Source organism: Engraulis encrasicolus, chromosome 1 (genome assembly GCF_034702125.1).
Source record: "Engraulis encrasicolus isolate BLACKSEA-1 chromosome 1, IST_EnEncr_1.0, whole genome shotgun sequence".
Classification (NCBI taxonomy): domain Eukaryota; kingdom Metazoa; phylum Chordata; class Actinopteri; order Clupeiformes; family Engraulidae; genus Engraulis; species Engraulis encrasicolus.
In genome coordinates, this window is record NC_085857.1 from 10,293,031 (window position 1) to 10,313,030 (window position 20,000).

The 20,000-nt window shown below is 42.4% G+C and overlaps 2 protein-coding genes across 3 annotated transcripts in view; both read right to left on the reverse strand.

Annotated features, from left to right (window-relative positions):
• Positions 1–5,570: 5,570 nt before the first annotated feature.
• LOC134447400 (uncharacterized) lies at positions 5,571–7,839 on the reverse strand. The gene is made up of 4 exons (XM_063196855.1): positions 7,501–7,839; positions 6,617–7,066; positions 6,196–6,295; positions 5,571–5,903 (listed from the first exon to the last, which is right to left on the reverse strand). Exons 1-4 carry the CDS (start codon positions 7,664–7,666, stop codon positions 5,834–5,836), a joined length of 786 nt encoding a protein of 261 aa, XP_063052925.1. The 5' UTR covers positions 7,667–7,839; the 3' UTR covers positions 5,571–5,833.
• An 8,265-nt stretch (positions 7,840–16,104) lies between these two features.
• The window catches only part of LOC134447369 (interferon-induced protein 44-like), a 7,421-nt gene continuing 3,525 nt past the window's right edge, over positions 16,105–20,000 (reverse strand). For both annotated transcript variants that reach the window (XM_063196827.1, XM_063196819.1), the window contains 5 exons: positions 19,769–19,967; positions 18,076–18,225; positions 17,810–17,987; positions 17,424–17,524; positions 16,105–16,866 (listed from right to left, as the gene is read on the reverse strand). In XM_063196827.1, the coding sequence (XP_063052897.1) occupies positions 16,696–16,866; positions 17,424–17,524; positions 17,810–17,987; positions 18,076–18,225; positions 19,769–19,967 (799 nt within the window). In that variant the 3' untranslated portion in view covers positions 16,105–16,695. The remainder of the gene's footprint in view (positions 16,867–17,423; positions 17,525–17,809; positions 17,988–18,075; positions 18,226–19,768; positions 19,968–20,000) is intronic.

The following is a 20,000-nucleotide window of genomic DNA, read 5'->3' on the forward strand; positions in this document are numbered from 1 at the left end:
CATAAATAAAATAAAAAACCATGCAATTTTGATAGCTTTGTATTCCATAAAACTGAATTAAGATTATTTTCTGAAAAGGCACTTGGGGGGTTTTGCATCTGAACTCTTCATATATAGTATATAGTTATATACAGTATCGCACAAGTTTGCAAAACCTTCACATTGCTATATAGATTTAAGTGTGTGTGTGTGTGTGTGTGTGTGTGTGTGTGTGTGTGTGTGTGTGTGTGTGTGTGTGTGTGTGTGTGTGTGTGTGTGTGTGTGTGTGTGTGTGTACGTACGCACGCACGCTTGTGTTCGCGCGTGCGTGTGTGCGTGTGTGTGTGTAGGCTTATCCATTGACGCGCGTCTCCATTCAAATGTATTAGACCTGCAGGTCTCGAACCCTGGCCGAGTCACAGAGGGTCAGCTCTGGCCGGCTCCTCCACCTTCGTCTGGTACAAAGATGGCCGCCCTCTATCACCACCACCACGACCTCCACTCCGTAACACGTACCGTAACCACACCGATAACCCCCACCTCCGCCTCCTGCTTCACCCGGTCCGTCCGGAAGACGCCGGCAGGTACTCGTGTGCCGTGAGGGGGCACGAGGAACTGCAGTCCCCTGGTGCTGATCTCAGTGTTACATGTACGTAAGTCAAAAAAAGTAACTGTATTTGGAAATAGAAGACCATCACACTGGGTAAAGATAGGCTACGGACAGGGGTGGTCCTATAGGGGCATATGCAAAATGCAAAACAAATGTAATAAACGCTATGATGCAAAGCATTCAACATGACACTTAACAGATACTGTGTATCTTAATGTATCTTTATTCCGATTCAGATGCTCCAAGGCACACAGAGGTGAGGGCTAGCCACCCGGGCCCCATAGCGCTGGGCTCCTCAGTGACCCTTACCTGCAGCAGTGACGCCAAGCCACCTGTGCACACCTACACCTGGTTCAAGAGGAAGCAGGAAGTACATGTTTTGCAGTGTTAATTCAACACCTATGGCCTCTAGTCTAAGAGAGTCTAATTTAAGTCTAATTGAGCACAGCTGTATGATTGATTGATTGATTGATTGATTGATTGATTGATTGATTGATTGAGTGATTGATTGATTGATTGATTGACTGATTGATTGATTGATTGATTGATTGATTGATTGATTGATTGATTGGTCGGCTTAAAACAAGTCCCAGGATATATGCCATTTACATGTTTAGAACAGTGTTCTTGAACTGGAATATTCCTGAAACACTGGAACAATAGGAAAAGTTTGGAGGGCTACGGCGTTTTTGGTTGGTAGTCCGAAGGTGCTCTTTGGTCAAAAAATAGGATGCAAAAGAAACGAAGTATCCAAGGCACTCTTCTCAAAAAAGTTAAAATAGGTTTATTAAATGGCTAAATCATTGTAGAAAAGTTAAAAACGCCAACATGTTTCGGCCAAGGAGTGGCCTTCATCAGGGCAGAGTCAATACTGAAGCGTCACTGGCGCAGGTAACAAAAGAAAAGTTTGACAGGGGTTTGACGGGTGATTGACAGGTAGGCGGAAACGGGTCATGACGCACCGCCTCCTCATCGTCCTAAAAACACACACAACTAGGAGAAAAGGCATGAAAAATGAAAATGAAACAAAAAATCCATACAGTATTCATGAAACAGTATAAAAAAGGGGATTCCCCTATACCAAATCCAAATTACAACGCAGTGTAGGCTACTATAGAAAAGGCATCATCTCAAATTAATCATTCAGTCCAGGAGTTGACGTCGCATTTAATTTATATATCCACCTATTCTCTTTCTGAAACACTGCCACATTCAGAATAAAGAAAAGATATTACATGGAGCATACAATATGTGACCTTGCCTCCTCCACTTGTGTTTGTCTCCTCGTCCCGCCTCCTGGCCCCTCCTCCGTGGAGAAAACGATAAAGTTTCCCAGCTGTCAGCCTAGACACAACAACTTTTGAGGGACTGTTTCTCATTCACCATCCCAGTTGCAAATGAGAAAAAGACTATACGATTGAGCTTTTGCAAGATATTGAAATATAATGCTGTGGTCAGTGATGTCATCATGACATATTACTTCCTGGTACAAGGAGACAAGCACAAGTGGAGGAGGCAAGGTTGCATATTGTAATGCACTCATGGCCTGTGTCCAAACCGAATACTGAATATATTCTGTTTAAAATCATACTATTCCTCAAATGTACTCACTGTTCTATTTGTCCTACTTTCTGACTGTTGAATTAACACTGCAAAATATACTGCACAGAGAGGTGACAATGAAGGCTTGCCGATATCAGTGGGAATGGAGTTGACCATCCATCGCTTCAAGCTTAAGGACATCGGATCTTATTACTGCCGGGCGCAGAGTCTACTAGGAGTTGGTCAATCTGATCATCTTCAGTTACATGTCCACAGTGAGTATCTTGCTGCATTCACATGCTATTGGGATGAGGATGTTCTCCACTGTAACAGTGACAGGAAACACAACGGAGCCAGACCAGACCTTTTACAAATTATTGTGGAGAAACTTTTATGTTCAAATCATGTTCAAGTCATGTTATTATTATTCATAAGTGATGTGTCCATTTCTCCTCCCCCAGTAATGCGGTGGTGGGCCATTATTCTGCTGTCTGCAGTTATGATTCCAGGCTTCATCGCCTTATCAGTGGTCATAGCAGCACTCACATGCTGCAGGTACCGTATGTACATAGGTTAAAAATATCACACTGATGTACACACACATCTCTCTCTCTCTCTCTCTCTCTCTCTCTCTCTCTCTCTCTCTCTCTCTCTCTCTCACACACACACAAACACACACACACACACACACACACACACACACACACACACGACTGTCGGACTCATGTCTCTGGGCCTGAGACAGCTGCCCTCTTTTGTTTCCCAGACATTTCATTCATTCTTCTATTTCATTCGTTTTTTTCATTTATTCATTCATTCATTCATTCATTCATTCATTCATTCATTCATTCATTCATTCATTCATTCATTCATTCAATTGTTTTTTCATTCATTCATTCATTCATTTATTAATTCATTCATTCAGGTCAAAGTCTCCACCAGAGGACCACAGGTGTACAATAGATCCAGGACAGGTATACTAGTGGCTTGCATGGGGCTTTTGTTAGAGCCCACATAACCCTCATTTTTGTCTTTGTACCAGAGACACCAATGGTGTTTGTGTGAGTATATCATTTTATAGTGAGTGACAAAGTAGAAATTCAGAACTATATGTACCCATACTATTACCAGAGAGAGTAGAGAGAGATTATGGTTCTCTTTGTGTGAGGACTAAAACATGACAACATGTCACCAATCCAGTGGTGAAGTCTATGTAGAACGCGGGTATACGGAGTATACCCACTTCTAAATTTCAGGGATTTCAGTATACCCACTTAAAATTGATTGATCCATTGTTTTGAATTGCACAAATATATACAGTATACCCACTTCAAAAAATGCTCAAATATACAGTATACCCACCATAAAAAAGTAGACTACACCACTGCGTTTATCATGTCATAGCGATGAAAACATGGGAAATTCAGAAGCATGAATGTCTCTATGATGGTGTTTGCATTTTGAGGTCGGGCCACCACTTCATGCTACTAAAGCTAATGGCAATAGGCAGATGATGATGATGGTAATCGTTCATATGGTCATGAAAAAGGACTACTTTGTGAAAGGCCAACAGGAATTCTGATAATTAACACCTAACATGCTTTAAAACTATCTTTACGTAGTGTTTGATTGCAATAATTCCCTTCCCCACACGTCAGGAAGAAGACTCCAGTCCCATTTATTCCAACGTGTCTGCCGTGCCCACCGCCACCTCTGTGTCGACTTCTCAAACCGACACCGCAGACGAGGAAAGCATCCATTACGCCACGGTCCAGTTCTCACAGGTCAGAGCGCGAGAGGAGGCAAGGCGCCCACTGCCTCAGCATTGGACGTCCACAGAGGAGGAGGACAATGTGGAATACGCCACACTCAACTTCTCAGCTGGATAAGTTTGGATTTTGTTAGTGGAAGGGATCCTATCATGTCAGGGCTGCTTGGCCGGACCAAGAAAATGCGTTCTCCCCCCCCCCCCTTAGAATTATGTATTCAAAATGTTGAAATGCTCAATGAACCTGTAATGGTTGCTTGCTTGTTTCAGAACGAAAAGTGATTGATGATTGGATGGTCCCACTGCTGTTTTTCAATCTGCTATCGCCCTCTTATGGTTGGAATAGGCCATGCATTTAATTACATTACCAGGCCCAACTGTTATTGTGCATCTCGTGTAGGCTACTTGGCTTGACCTCCCGCAAGAAGGTTATGTTTCCAGTCGTGTTGGTTTGTCTGTCTGTTTGTTTGTCTGTCAGCAGGATAACATAAAAAGTCTCATTTCCCAATCCTCCCCTATCTCTCTGTCCCATTCGCTTCCTGTCACCATCTTCGACTGTCCTGTCAGTAAGTAATAAGTAAGTTGGGCCTAAGTAAATTGCCTATAATATGATGAATACACAGACGAGGTACATAACATTTCTTTATTTTTGAAATTAACACACATACAGGATATGGTGTGCAGTGTGTGCAATGAATTGAATCAAGAGGTATCAATCTTTATTATTGAGACATTTAGACACATACATGAAAAAATGCTATCAATATGATAACAAGCAGACTCATGGCATGTTAAAGAAGCTCTATGCAATTTTTTGAGTGAATTAATCACGTGATTTATTGCTTAAATCAAATTAAGTAGGCTAAATGCTTAAATTAGTAGGTCAATTAAGACTCAACCAATATGCTACTCCTGTGTGTAGGCACAAAGTCATCCGTTTGTGTGCCGTGCACATCTGATTACTTCCTCCAGTCCTTTCCATCGCATTCAGTGGGCACCATCTATCCTAACTCCCGTCCTCCATGGCATTCAGTGGGCACCATCTATCCTACGTAAAGGGACACTGTGCAGGAAATGGTCAAAAAAGGTAGCCTATTGCAACTATGCTGCTCATTGAAACTGGGCTGCCTTTTGCCAAATTTGATCTTTACATGAAATTTTAGTAAGTAATAAACAAATATTTTCTAGTATGGTCCAAGTACAGCCATTTTTGCAGCTAAAAATGGCTATTTTTGACATTTCAAAATGGCGGACCATGGAGAAGATCCCCCTTTTCATGTATGAAAAGTGCAATTTTTCCAGTCATAATGAATACTTAGAATTTGATGCTGGTGGTAAGTATTCGTGAAAAAGGTAATATTAGCGAATGGGCAGCATGAATTCTGGAAATAAACAACTAAAAATCTCACACAGTGTCCCTTTAACTCCCGTCCTCCACTTGCTCTTGTGGCCTCCCCTTTCTTTAATGCCCTGCCTCTGTGGAGAGCACAAAGTTTCCCCGATGTCAGCCTGGGCACAACAACTTTTGGGGGACATTTCCCCCTTCAACATCCCGATAGCAAATGAGAAAATTACCTTTGAATTACGCTTGTGTGCAACATATTGATTTAAACTTCTACCGTCAATGACATCTTGTGACGTCATCAAGGGGACGGGACAGGAGCACTGATCATGGATTATCAAAGTTTTTAATGCAATACCTTGCACAAAAAAACAACAACAATAACATCATTTGCAATCAAGTTGTTGAGCTGGGGACATTCCCTTAATTCCCTGGTTGTCATCATGGAAAATGTAGTGATTTTTTTTCACCAAAGTGAGGCAACACCAATTCAATTGGACGGAAGCAGCAGGAAAGGACGGAAGAAAGTAGTTTGGCTTGCATACTTGCAAAAGCTTGCCTCTCCCCCTGGGGAATTACGTCTCGGAAAGTCTCAAACATCTGCGGACACATTTGGGGGGCAGGGTGCATTGTCTGTCCTGCAATGGGTCTTCATCTGGTCACTACAAAACAAAGACAAGAAAAATGGGGAAATTCTACACCTACATGACACAGTTTTTGCATGAACAAAGGCAGGCTTATCCAAGTCTAGCCTACAGCTGGTTGCTTTGCGTATGTTTGTAGTATGTATAGGCCTACATTCGTATTGTACAGTGTCTTGTGACAACAATTTCTTATTCCGAATTCTTCCATTCTCTGCTATTCAATTCTAGCATCCAAAGAGGCTGTGTGAAACAAAGCTGTTTTATTTTATTTTATTTTATTTTATTTTATTACATTTTGGGGGTAACTCACATCTTCCTTTTCATGACAACCATGAAGACTACCAGAGCAATAGCCTCCAAAACAGCAAACACACATGCCATAGCAGCAAACAGAGCCATTCCCCTGTCATCTATAGAGAGGGAGAGAGAGAGAGAGAGAGAGAGAGAGAGAGAGAGAGAGAGAGAGAGAGAGAGAGAGAGAGAGAGAGAGAGAGAGAGAGAGAGAGAGAGAGAGAGAGAGAGAGAGAGAGAGAGAGAGAGAGAGAGAGAGAGAGAGAGAGAAAGGTTGTACATTGTATCATTGTAAAAACCTCACAAACATCACTTTTGATGTGACTTTAGTATTACAGTAGGCTATTTTCCATTTGGACACACAGGCAGACGAGGGGTCATCACACCTGAAAAAAAACTTAAATGAATGAATGAATGAATGAATGAATGAATGAATATACCTTCTTCTGGGCAGTGGCACAGTCCTGGTGTTGCGTTAGGACCAATAGCAGTTGTGCCTTGATTGCCCTGGTCCTCCTGATGGGGTGGGCGTGATTGGGTGCCCTGAGTGCCTGGTATTCCAACATGGAGACTGCCTGCTGCAGTCATGCCCACATCTTGGTGAGGCGGATGGGTTTTGATGTATGTAGCCACATGCACATCTTGGTGAGGATATGTTTCGATGTCTGTAGCCACATTCGCATCTTGGTGAGGCGGATGGGTTTCGATGTATGTAGCCACATTCGCATCTTGGTGAGGTGGATGTGTTTCAATGTCTGTAGCCGTGTCCACATCCTTGTGAGGTGTTCGGGTTTCGATGTTTCGGGTACCCAGTGTCTCAAAATGACCAGTGCTGTCTGCATTTGCGTTCAAATCCTTGTGGGCTGAATGTGTTTGGATGTTTTGAGTACCTGCACAGTAAAAAAAAAAAAAAAACAGTGTCAATACAACAGCTGAAATTAACTACTTTTCAAATAACCATTGGCACAAGTGTTGATGTTACTCTTTGATCAGTGCAAATATTAACTACACTTAGTTAAATTCATCATGTCCTCTTGTTCAGTATGTGACAATTCAATCAGAGCACTAATGCGGGAGACAAAAGATCAGGCTGAATGAGTGAGGTTTATTTTTTTTCTTTTCACAGGTCTTCAATAACAATAACTCAGGTAAGTGTTCGGGATAACATAAATCTTTTCCAAAGGTCTTCAGTCAACAAAGGTAGGTATTCAAAACATAAATCTTCTTCCACAAGGGTAATGAACAAAGGTATGAGTTCTCATTCTTCAGGATTCTCAACATAAAGTCTTTGCAGCATTCAAACAGAACAAAGGAGGTTTCTTACGACCATGGAGAGGGCAATGGCAAAGTTCATAATAAAGAGTTCCTCTTGGAGCAAGCACAGCAAAGTTGATTCGGAGCATAGAGTTCAGTGTTGGCAGGGGCAGGGAATCCTCATGACCGAGCAAGGTCACAATGAATGTCAAAGGCTTAAGTAAAGCATATGCCATGAGTTGAAGAGTGGGCTGCAGGTGATTCCACTGATCACCTGCCACGGGGTCTCCCAGGCTGCTTGGCAGGGTCAGGGCCCGGCCTAGGTGTCTGGGGTCTCCCAGGCCGATTGCCAGGGGTTGAGGCAGACTGGCGGCATCTGCTGGCAGGTTGGGGCATGGCAGGTCGGGGCATGACACAGTAGTCATTCTTTTTTGCTCAAGACATGTAAAAGTTTTTTTTCACCCTATTTTCAAAAATAACGAGAGTCAAACTTGTTTGGGTGTTGCAGCTACCTGATGTCTCAAAATGAGCAGTTTCTGTACTTGTATGCACGTCCTTGTCGAAAGAACGTCTTTGAATGTTCCGGGTACCTGGCGCTTCAAAACAAAGACTGCATTTAACTTATAAGGTGGTTTTATTCATGAACACTTTTAAATTACAAAAATACAAAATAAATACACACCCACACACACACACACACTCCAGTACCTGGTCTTTTAGTGATGTCAGAAGGTCCAGCTGTTAGTAGGCCTATCTCAGTGGTGTCGGAAGGTTCAGCCCTTTCTGGAGGACGGTCACGCCCACCTATCACTATGAACCCTGAAAACCCAATGACAATATCAAAGAGTGTGGAGTAATAAAGAGGCTTCGAAACCCGCCCACCAAATGCAAAAGTGTGTGCTCAAGTTGGGTCTCCTAAGGGGGCGTTGTCCCCTCCTTCTTCTTCTATTTTTGAGGTGTTTGCACAAGAAGTGCGCTACCGCCATCTACAGCGCTAGGGGGACTCCATTTATTCTCAACCTCAGGACTCCGAAGGTCTCCTAACCGAAGGTCTCCTAAAGGGGCGTTCACTCGACAGAAAGTGGATACCAGAAATTAACTAGCATGACTTATCTCTGTCTAGAATATCTCTGACAATATTGAAACCTGTAAACCCAATGACAATATTGAAACCTGAAAACCCAATGACAATATTGAAACCTGAAAACCCAATGACAATATTGAAACCTGAACACCCAATGACAATATTGAACCCTGAAAACCCAATCACTATGAACCCTGAACACCCAATGACAATATTGAAATCTCAAATACCCTGCATGCCCAGTTGTGATTAAACCTGAATTCTAGATGAGGCTCAAATATAGTTGTCGTATTAATCTACAGAAGCTCAGTAAACTAGACAAGCCCCTATACAGCAGAAAGTATTTCCAATTTACGGTGTACATGGCTTAGACAATTTTACAGTTTAAAAAACTTAAATCTGTGGAGCCAGTTTGTCTTAATGATCATTTTTAATGAGTCAGTTTGCTTACAGTTAATCAGCCAATTAAATGCACAACTTTTGTACAGATAATAGGCTATGTGTTATATGACCTGCTGGACACCTTAAATGGCCTTGGGATCCATAAAGCATCACTATTCTACTCCAACTTTATTAACATTGTCTACATCCACATTGCAATGGAAAAGGTATGTTAACACAGTCAAACACCTACCGACTTGTCCTCCTTTCACATAACATGCAATATAATCGGCAATAGTTCTAAGAGGAGGACAGGTGGGTTGTGGAGTGCCCATAGCATCAGGATGCCCAGAGCCATGGCCGGCAGTCTCTTGAAACAGAATAACAAAACATACAATAAACAAAAATAAAAAAGAGACACATATGGTACGATGCATGCAACAAAATATGGGGTACCATTTGTAGAGTGTCACTTAAAACAACAGATGCAGATTTCAGATGCAGGTGGATGTATGCATATATTGGTTAAGAATTTAACGTTTTAACAGCACTGTTTATTTTATTATTTTCTTTTTTTCTGGATTAACCTACTGTATTTTATTGATGTGGTACACAACTGTCAAACAACTCAAATGCATCCCTTAAAATGTTTGAGTAGCTTTGTCAGTTTGTGTTGCATGCAAATACATTTTATAGGCTGGAAATGTAACTAAAAATTAACATTCAACACAATGCATGGATTTAAAAAAAATGTTGGGTGCTATTTTGGGAAGAAAATATCATAAAAGAATACTTCAAACCTGAAATGAAGAATATGCATGCCACCGCCAAAATGTACTCAACACGCAAAAACATCTTGTCACCACCCTGCATTTCAACACAGCACAGACCTTTTTAAGGTATGATGTGGACGTCAACATACATTTGATGGTATAAAACGAATTTGGATAGCAACGGATAACATCATTTATATGAAGAGTTTAGAATTCATATTATGATGCACACATTTTCAGTTCCATGAAATCTTTAGGAAATGGATGCTTGATGTGAAATAACAAAAGTTTAATGAATAAGAAAGCACCCAAAAAACAAAACATTAATCATTAAACTGTGTACTTACTCACTGGCTGTAAGATCTTGACACTTGACACACATGGCCAGGTCTGTGAGACTTTCCCCAATTAAAACTTCTAGCGGAGGAGGAACTGATCAAAATAGGATGGCAATAATAAAGTGATTCTTTCATATCCTGTATGGTGTTAAGGCAGGGTTTCCCAAAGTGGGGTGCGTGCACCCCTGGGGGTGCGTGGCCTGCCATAAGGGGGTGCATGAGCTGAATAGAGCAATGTGTGTTTTTATACAGAATTCATGAATATTATGTAGTTTTTAATTGTTTGGTGAATTGTATGCTTAAATGGTCCATTTGAATTGTACGTTATAACTCCCAGACTTGTAATAATGGCAGAAATAACGTCAGGGCTATTGGAAATGAGGATTGCCCAATGTGCGGCTCTGCAACATTCGCTTGGGGGGTGTGCGAACGACATTGAAATGTAAAAGGGGGTGCGCAGGGGGTTAAAGTTTGGGAACCGCTGTGTTAAGGAATACAGCTCACTCAGCATTACTGCAAATCATTCACACTATACATAGTAAATTCTGCAGTGCTTGTTTAACACTGAGAGAGTTGATTTGACATCATTTGGACTGAAATGAACTCTCTAAGTGTTGAATTAACACTGCAACATTTACTGTGTATAGTACCTTACTCTGACCCTTGTAGCATGGTGGTGTTGACAAAGTGAAAGGACACTGCGTACCGTGTCATACAGTAGAGCAGTGTTTCTCAACAGGGGTGCCGGGGCACCCTGGGGTGCCGCAGCCCTCCCTCAGGGGTGCCGCGGAAACGTGGCTGATGAATAAATTATGTATAATACATATTTGTCTAAATGGACAAGTTAATGTTAGTCAGTGGAATCTCATCTGCCATTTACGCACAATAAAGAAAATATAGATCGCCCCAGTCAGCTGCAACTTTGAACGTAGGTCGTGTGACGTCTCCAAATGTGTTACTTTTCTAAGCTTGTGTGGTATCGGATGCGGTGCCATGTTACGGCTTGTTGGTTTGGGGTGCCTTGACATTTTTCATGAATTGAAAGGGTGCCTCGCCTAAAAAAGGTTGAGAAACACTGCAGTAGAGAACTACTTACAGTGGCTCACCTCCTCTTTTCTCAGGGTGCTATTTTAGATAAAGAGGTAGTCAAACTGTGACAAATGGTGTTGAGATGTAAAGGTAAGCATGTGGTGTGTGGTACGATGTTGGGAATGTTGAAAAAAATGTAATCCGTGCATGAAGTGCATTTTGAAGTAGATGGTTTGAAGTGGCCAATTTGTGCAGTTCTTGGAAGGATCTAAAAAAATGGGGAAAGTGTGTGTGTGTGTGTGTGTGTGTGTGTGTGTGTGTGTGTGTGTGTGTGTGTGTGTGTGTGTGTGTGTGAGAGAGAGAGAGAGAGAGAGAGAGGAGAGAGAGAGAGAGAGAGAGGAGAGAGAGAGAGAGAGAGAGAGAGAGAGGAGAAAGAGAGAGAGAGGGAGAGAGGAGAAAGAGAGAGAGAGGTGTTTGCAGCGGTGGCTCAGTGGTTAGAGCACCCAAGGGTTCCCGGTTCGGTTCAGTGCCCGACCGAACCACGGCTGAAGTAATAATAATAATAATAATTGTATTTGTATAGCACTGTGTCATACAAGGCATGTAACTCAAAGTGCTTAACAAATGGGAAAAAAAAAACATTGTTAGAGATAGATTTAAAAGGAGAGGTATAGAGGAGAGGCAGAAAAAGCAGGAAGGCAGAGGAAGAAGAGATAGACAGAGAATGTAGAGTCATAAGGTCAACGTAGGTTAGGACCAGGATTCTTAGATGTGTAAGGTCCATAGTGGCTGGGCCTATCATAAGTCATAGATAGTCACACAGAGATTGGGCGCTCAGGTGCGGCCCCTGGTGGCATCAGGGGTGAGGAAAAACTCCCTTTCGTTTGATTCATAGTTTGTAAGGGGGAAAAAAAGCTCAGTGAGGTCTGAGAAAAAAGACCCCCTATAGTCAGGAAGAAACCTCAGGCAGAGACCAGCGGCCACCTAGGGGAGCCCCCTGCCAGGGCTGGTTGCGAGTAGTAAGGGCGCTGCGGCAGCTGGGACACTATGACGCCTTGGCAGCTAGGAGTTGGCAAGGATGAAGAGGTGGGTCTTCAGCTGCTTCTTGAAGGAGTCGACGGACGTGGCTGATCGGATCTCGATGGGGAGGGCGTTCCATCTCTTGGGCGCATCGCAGGCAAACGCGGCGTCGCCGATCTTCTTCTGCGGGGGGGTGGGGGTCCTTAGCAGCTTGGCGTCAGTGGACCTGAGAGCTCGAGCAGGGGCATAAAAAGAGAGCATGTCTGAGATATAACTAGGGGCAAGTCCATTTAATGCTTTAAATACTGTGAGCAGAATCTTAAAGTCGATTCTGTATGAGACAGGTAACCAGTGCAGGTCTGCCAAGACAGGAGAGATGTGCTCTCTCATTCTGGTTCTTGTTAGGATTCTTGCCGCAGAATTTTGAATGAGTTGCAATTTGTCAATTAATTTTTTGGGAGACCAGAGAAGAGAGCATTGCAGTAGTCTATCCTACTGGTGACAAAGGCATGAATAAGTTTCTCAGCATCTTGTCGGGGGGCCAAGCCGCGCACTTTGTTGACATTTCTAAGATGGAAAAAAGCAGATTTTGTTATCTTGTTGATGTGAGGCTCAAAGCTCAAATCCGAGTCTATGACCACACCTAGGCTAGTAACCTTATCTTTAATGTGCATGCTTAGGTCACCTAGGCTTGAGTGGAGTTTTGCACGTTTTTTTCTTAGGCCCAATGAGCAACACTTCAGTTTTATCCTCATTTAATTTTAGGAAGTTACTGTTCATCCAATCTGTGATGGCAGACATGCATTTAGTCAAGGCATGAATGGCAGTGGTTTGGCTAGGCTCGACAGAGATATATAGTTGAGTGTCATCGGCATAGCTATGAAAATCAACATTGTGCTCTCTGATGATGGAGCCCAGGGGCAACATATAGAGAGAGAAGAGGAGAGGGCCCAAGCAACTACCCTGAGCAACTCCAAAAGGCACATCATACTTGTTGGAGACGTATTCTCCGATGGTGACAAAAAACTGCCTTCCTGTAATATATGTTTTGAACCACTCTAAGACGTGACCGGACAAGCCTACCCAAGATTCAAGGCGGTCAATTAGTATGTTGTGGTCTATCGTGTCAAAGGCGGCACTGAGGTCGAGGAGGATAAGTGCTGAAACTTTGTTTGCGGCAGTGCTGAGCCTAAGATCACTTATTATTTTGGTTAGTGCTGTTTCGGTGCTATGGTTGGCTCTAAAGCCTGATTGGAATTTTTCCCAGCCAGATGTTGATTAAGCTGTTTAAATACAACTTTTTCTAGTACCTTGCTTATAAAGGGGAGGTTTGATATAGGTCTGTAGTTGTTTAAAGAATTCTGATCTAAATTTGTCTTTTTTAAGAGTGGCTTTACCATGGCTGTTTTGAATGAGCTTGGAAAAATGCCTGTAAGCATAGAGGTGTTAACAATTTGCAGTAAAGGTGCTGCTAAGCAACCAAGTATGTTTTTTAGCAGATATGTGGGGATTGCGTCAAGGCTGCAGGTAGACTGCTTTCCCTGACTATTTTACAGAGGTCGTCCTCTGTAATTGGACAAAACTTTTGGAAGCTCTCAGGTCTCCTAGGGGGGTTTAACCCTCCCCTCGGTGTATCGCCTGAGTGGGCGACAGAGGTTGCTGCCACCTTGGATGCCTTCTCTAATGTCGGCAATCTTTTTATTAAAAAATCTAGCAAATTCCTCGCACTTGGCATGTGATGCTGCATTTAGGTTGTTATTGCTATGTGTTGGATTAAGCAGGTGGTCAATAGTGGAAAAAAGAACTTTCGCATTATGCTGGTTGTCTGTTATGATTTTGGAAAAATATGCTTTTCTTTCTGAGCGTACCGCATTATTGTAGGAGGAGATCTCATCCCTAAGGGATTGTCTATGGACTTCTAATTTAGTTTTCCTCCAAAGACGCTCGGTTACTCTGCATTTTCTTTTTAAGGCTCTAAGTGAGTCATTCATCCAAGGTGAATACCTAGCTCTGGTTCTTGTCGTCGTTCTAATTGGAGCTATGTTATCTAGAATTCCTCTTAAGTTGTTGTTGAAGCTATCAACCATTTCATCAGGTGTGCAGTGACCATTTAGTAGGTCACCTGATTTGATGAGGTCTGAAATCTTAAGCTCAGCAGAAGCTCAATGCGTCGTCTGTGAATGACATTGTTGGGTGTGCTAATTTGTGTTGAAATGTCAAAATCAAAAAACACACAGTGGTGGTCGGAGAGGCCGACGTCCGTGACCGATATATTGTTGATATCAAGCGCATGTGAAATAACAAGGTCAAGTGTGTTGCCTTTCCGATGGGTAGGCTGTTCAGTAACATTCTGGACGAGACCGAATCCATTTAATGTGTCTAAGAAAGACTTGGCTATTGCGTCATCTGATTTATTTACGTGGACGTTAAAGTCGCCAGCAATTATTGCTTTATCATAGTTAGTAAGTACGTCCGACATGAAGGTGGAGAAATCAGATAGAAATGACGAAGAGAATTTGGGTGGACGGTACAGAACAATAATAATCAGTTTGAGGTTTGCTTGGACCCTCATGTATTCAAATGAAGAGAAAGAGCCCAGATTCATCTTAGTACAATTAAATTTGTTGGAGAAAAGTGCCCTTGAGCATGGCACCTAATCCCCACACTGCTCCCCGGGTGGCGCTCAGCAGGCAGCCCATTGCTACGGACTAGTGTGTGTACTTCAATGTGATTCACTAGTCCAAATGGGATTAAGTGCAGAGAAAGAATGGACCAAAATTGGCTCCAATTGCCAATTCAATTCAATTCAGACAGAGATAGAGAGAGAGAGAGAGAGATTATTGTCAATGTCTTACTTATGTGTTTAGTTAAACTGCTCATTGGAGACTGGTCAAACACAATTTCAAACTTCTGTGCTAACCCTGTCACATAGATTTATGACAATGAAGTACACTTGATCTGACTTGATTTGACTTGACATTTCTTCCATTACAGACACAAAATGGCGGCTGTTTAGTGCGCTCAGTGTCACTGTTCACCGTTCACACACTGCATTGTTGACCGTTATTACATCATTATCCGGGTCCTATTCACAAGGGATCCAAATAAAAGTAATCATATGTTCATCACCAAGTAATTGCAACAATGTCTAAATAAATAATGTATTAGAGTGGAAAGGTAAGTTTCTCAATTCTCATTTTGAATGACGTGAGGCAAGATGTTGGTAATATTCTGTGCTTAAGTTATTATTGTGTTTGACAACAGAAAAACATGAAAAGTGAAAGTGAAAGCCGAACTGTGAAACTCCAACTCCCATTGTCATTCTGACACAGTACTCCACAGCTCACAAGTGTACACTGCACAAAATTAAATTGCATGTATGCCTCACCTGTGCAAGGGGGCAGCCCCCAATGGCGCCTGAAAGGGAGCGGCAGGACGGTACCATGCTCCGGGTTCCTCAGTCATGGAGAAGGATGGGGGAGAGACCCTGGCGGGTCGGGAGTCAAACCGGTAACCTTTGGGGTACAAGTCTGACGCCCTAAGCGCTTAACCATGACTGCCCTCAACAAATTACCCATATGAACCCTTCATTGATTCTGCTCTTTAGTTAACTATTACACATCGTTCTGTGGTCTGGCGAGGCAAAACATCACAAGAACATTGGTGATGGAGAGCAGAAAGTCTGAATTAAGTATACAAATAGCCTATGGGAAATTAATGTTATTTGCATTACTGACAGATGTGAACAATGTGTAAAAACATAAAAACAGTATCAACACACAAAAAAGTGCCCCTTTTGAAAGTACAATAGACACCATAAATGTTGCATGAATGTGATTCTTCAAATGTACAACCTTTATTGTTGCATCCAACATACATGTATTGCACATATAACATTAAGCATTGACCATGTGTTGAAGATATTCCACTTAGGCCCAGTGGTAGCAGTGGTGTTCTGCATGAGTGTTGTGTAGCAAGTCTGCTGTGCTCGCAGTGGCCCAAGTAGAGGGGCACGCATTGTACTAAGCGAAACCTACCTTTTTGGCAGTATAAACAAATGACAAAAACATTGTTTCAAATCGATATTGTGAAATTTGATATTGTTTGACAGCAATATTGATATGATATTGCGCAGCCCTAACAGTAGCCTAAGTGAATTATTTAACCTCGCAGCCCTGACTTCCTGTCATATTAGTTTTTCATCTGTTAAATTGTAAAAGTCGTTCACATGTTTGTCACTTGGGTCTTCATCACATGGATGTAAGGATGTCCCTAAAACGTATGTTACATTGAACATATCCTTTTGTTTAACATACCTAAATGGCCCTGTCACCTTATCACCTACTTACACACAGTGTACACTAAATGCAAAGCATGAATTCACTTTGTAAACGAGATGGCCCTGAGTGTCGAGTAACACATCAATCATTTATGTCCTCCCAAAAATAAACAAATATGCAAGTCTTGTTTTTACGTAGGCCTAACTCAGTTGCAGCTCTTAACAACCTTCACAAAGTCATTGCAGACGTGACAGCTTCCTCCAGGCATGCAGGATCAAGGGAAGTCTAGTGGCAGGGTTTTTATTTTAATTTTACTTATCTTAAATTATATTTCCATTTTTGCACGTCTTAAGTTTCAATTCAATTGGAGCTCTTCACCCTCACAAAGTCATCGGCGGACTTGACGGCTTTATCCAGAGCGTGCAGGATCAAGCACTCTGTCTTGGCGTCCCCTTTGGTCTCCTGGTGGTAGTTCTTCACTGGGAATATGCAGTTCATCGGGACGCCAACCAGGTCACTGCACCGCTGCATCTAAAAAGCAGACAGAGACAGACAGACAGACAGACAGACACGCACGCACGCACGCAGACACGCACCACACGCACACACACACACACACACACACACACACACACACACACACACATATACATATATCCCTTGTAAGGTGTTCGTGTTTGTGTTACATAGAAGGTGTTCGGGTCATTTTGACCTAGGCATATAGGAAACTAATTACAAAAGGGAAAAAAAATCATAGCTCATATTCACCCTCATGTTCCCTTGATTATGCTTGTGAATTTCTGTGTATATATGTTTTTGAGAGTGAGAGATACATAGATAAGGAGACAGGGAAGAAAGTGAGTAAACTCAATCACTGTTTTTTTTCAGATTCATGTTCCTCACCAAAAATGAGCCAAAGCCAGTGAATCTCAGTGTGAAAGAATAATAACTGATATTAGTTTTCTCAGGCTAAAAACTGAAAACGGGTCAAAATGACAGAACACCTTACAAGGGATAGCCTATGTATATATAGTATACATAACATAAGTCATCTAATTTAAAAAACAAACAAACAAACAAACACTAACCGCAGCTTTAATCCGTTTGCTTAGGTAGATGTTATTCAGGTCCTTTTTCACCAAAGGACAACAATGATCCACGTGTGTCATGAACACTACATCAGGGACTCCTGTGGGTGGGAAATGTGATAAATGTGATATGTAGTTATTGAGTCAGTCAGTTTGTTAGCTAGGATATTAATGCTGCTACAAGTTGGGGGGAAAATGTGCATGGGGTTCAATAGCAAACAAAAGACAAAAGGAGCTTTTGAGCAAGATATCTAGAACAAAGAACAGATAAACTGATCAACATTTGCTGGTCAACACTTTCATAATGGCCATGGAGACATCACAATGGAGCCTATAATTGGCATCGTTTTCATTGATCCTATTTTCAACAAGACTAGCCTACTTACCGAGGTCACGGGCAGCTTTCCTGACCTGCTTCATCTTCTGGATGGCATCATCCTCCTCGGTGAACAGGAAGATGTTGTTGGCATGAATCACCGTAACCAGGCAGTGCACCTTGTCAGCCAGGCTGGGGGCGCTATTGTAGTGAAAGTCTGTCTCTGTCAAGGCAGAGCTGGCATTGAACTAAGGGGAAAAATGTACAAATGAGTAAATGAATTGCATTTGAGGACACAGAAAGTGTATTTCTTTCCTTTCCTTTTTTTAACTTTACCTTGTAGCCATCCTTCACACGACCCTTTAAGGCACTGATGATATCAGCGATAAGCGCACCACTCTCCTTCTCATTCTCCAGGCCCATGATGTCATTGAACACAAACGGCAGGGATTTCTTCTGGGCGTCTTCAATCGGGTACGCTTGATACTGAAAGGCACATTTCAACAATTAACTTTGTTTAGGTTTAGCTAATGAAAAGTGTAGTCTGACAGCACACCATTGCAAACAACCAATGGTTGGCATACACACCAGTTCAAAACTGCACATAACAGGCCAGTGCAGCCGTGCATTTACCGTGCTTCAATGACTTGAGACACAGATTAAAACAAATACATATAAAGAATGTTGTGAAAGAGAATTTCCCCTATGGTGCTGGACTAGACCAACTCACAAGGCAAAACTCACTAGACGGGCTCGTCTACTTTACTAAGCTAATGATACCTGCATTGTGCCACATGGGGAAGGTGTATAGGCCTACCGGTATGTGTATGTGTGTGTGACATGACATGTCTATTAGGGTTTTCACACCTGGTCCCCTTTAAGTGAACCAAACTCAGTCCTCTATAAGTGGACAAAAAAGCGAACCGGCAACAAAAGGACTCAGTTCTGTTTTTGTTCATATTGTGAGTGTATTAAATAAAGAACTCGCTGATCTTTCTGGTCATGTTAGGCTTTTATGGTGTGTCACTCTTCTTTCTTATCACTCTCGGTCCTCTAGAGCCCTCCTTAAGTGATTACACCTAGTCACAAGTGTAACTTGTCAGAAATTCATCAGCGAACCGAACTGAGACCACTTCAACCAAGGTCTCAGTACGGTTCGCTTCCGAGGGGTCTGGGTACGCTTTGGAGCGTTCACATATGCAGCAAAAATGCTGAGTCACTACTCTGAGTTCGCTAGGCGGCTGAAAAGGACCAGGTGTGAAAACGCTGTATGTGTGTGTGACATGTCTATGTGTTCAGGTCCTAATTAATGTTAAAAAAGTGCACTTATAACATTAACACTGTGTAGTGTATTAGATACACTCTTGATTTGTATTTTATTTTTCTATGACTCTGTCATTTATGTTGGGGGTTTTATGCTTTTTATGTTTGTTTACTGATTGTACATTTTACTTTAACCTCTGACCCTGGTTTTCATTGGTGGGCTGCTTTTGATATGAATGCAAACGCGCGAGGGGGCATGCTGGACAATGCAGAGACAAGAATGTGAAGACTCATCCTGTTCACCTCTCGAGCAATGTTACCGGGCTGGTAAATGAATAAAAGGAGAAAACACGATCCATGTTTTTTGGTATTTGCATATTTTGTGTAGATACATGACACACTGCTTTTTTTTTTACTCTGTATAGGCCCCTTCAATTAATCCATCCCTGGCCCAGGGCGAGGGCAGAAATAATAAAAAAGGTGGGCCCAAAAAAAATCGGATGGGCCCAACCCGAAAGCGTGTAGGTAGATATTATAATACCGCGCCCAAAAATGATACTTTGAAATTGAAATCGTAGATATCACAGAAGATGAACCAGACTTTTGACAAAATGATTCATTATTGCTCATTGCTATGCCATTAATTATAGTTCAATGAGGCAACAGTTAACTGTCGAGTGTGAATGGGGCGGACCTGGATGTCAAGTGGGCGGGCCAAGACCCACCCAGGCCCGCCCTTGGCTACGCCTATGCCCTGTCCCCTTACGGCAATGGTGTGACTCTTTCCGGTGGCTGCATCTGTGGGTGTCAGATTAACCATCTGACCCTGGAAGACGCTGTTGATGGTGTTGATGATGCTGGATTTGCCCACTCCCACCGGGCCTTGGAGCAGGAAGCGGAGGCATCTCACCTCCGAGTTGCTGACTTTGAAGGCCTCCAGTGTCTTTTTCACCTCGTCTGTTTCTCTGCACAAACACACACACACGCACACACACACC

Coding starts and splice junctions, on each gene's coding strand:
- LOC134447400 (XM_063196855.1), bottom strand. CDS start 7,666: ATGGCATATGCTTTACTTAAGCCTTTGACATTCATTGTGACCTTGCTC. Junction 6,296..6,616: donor GTGCCACTGCCCAGAAGAAG/GTATATTCATTC, acceptor CCCTCTCTATAG/ATGACAGGGGAATGGCTCTG. Junction 5,904..6,195: donor GTTGTCATGAAAAGGAAGAT/GTGAGTTACCCC, acceptor TTTGTTTTGTAG/TGACCAGATGAAGACCCATT.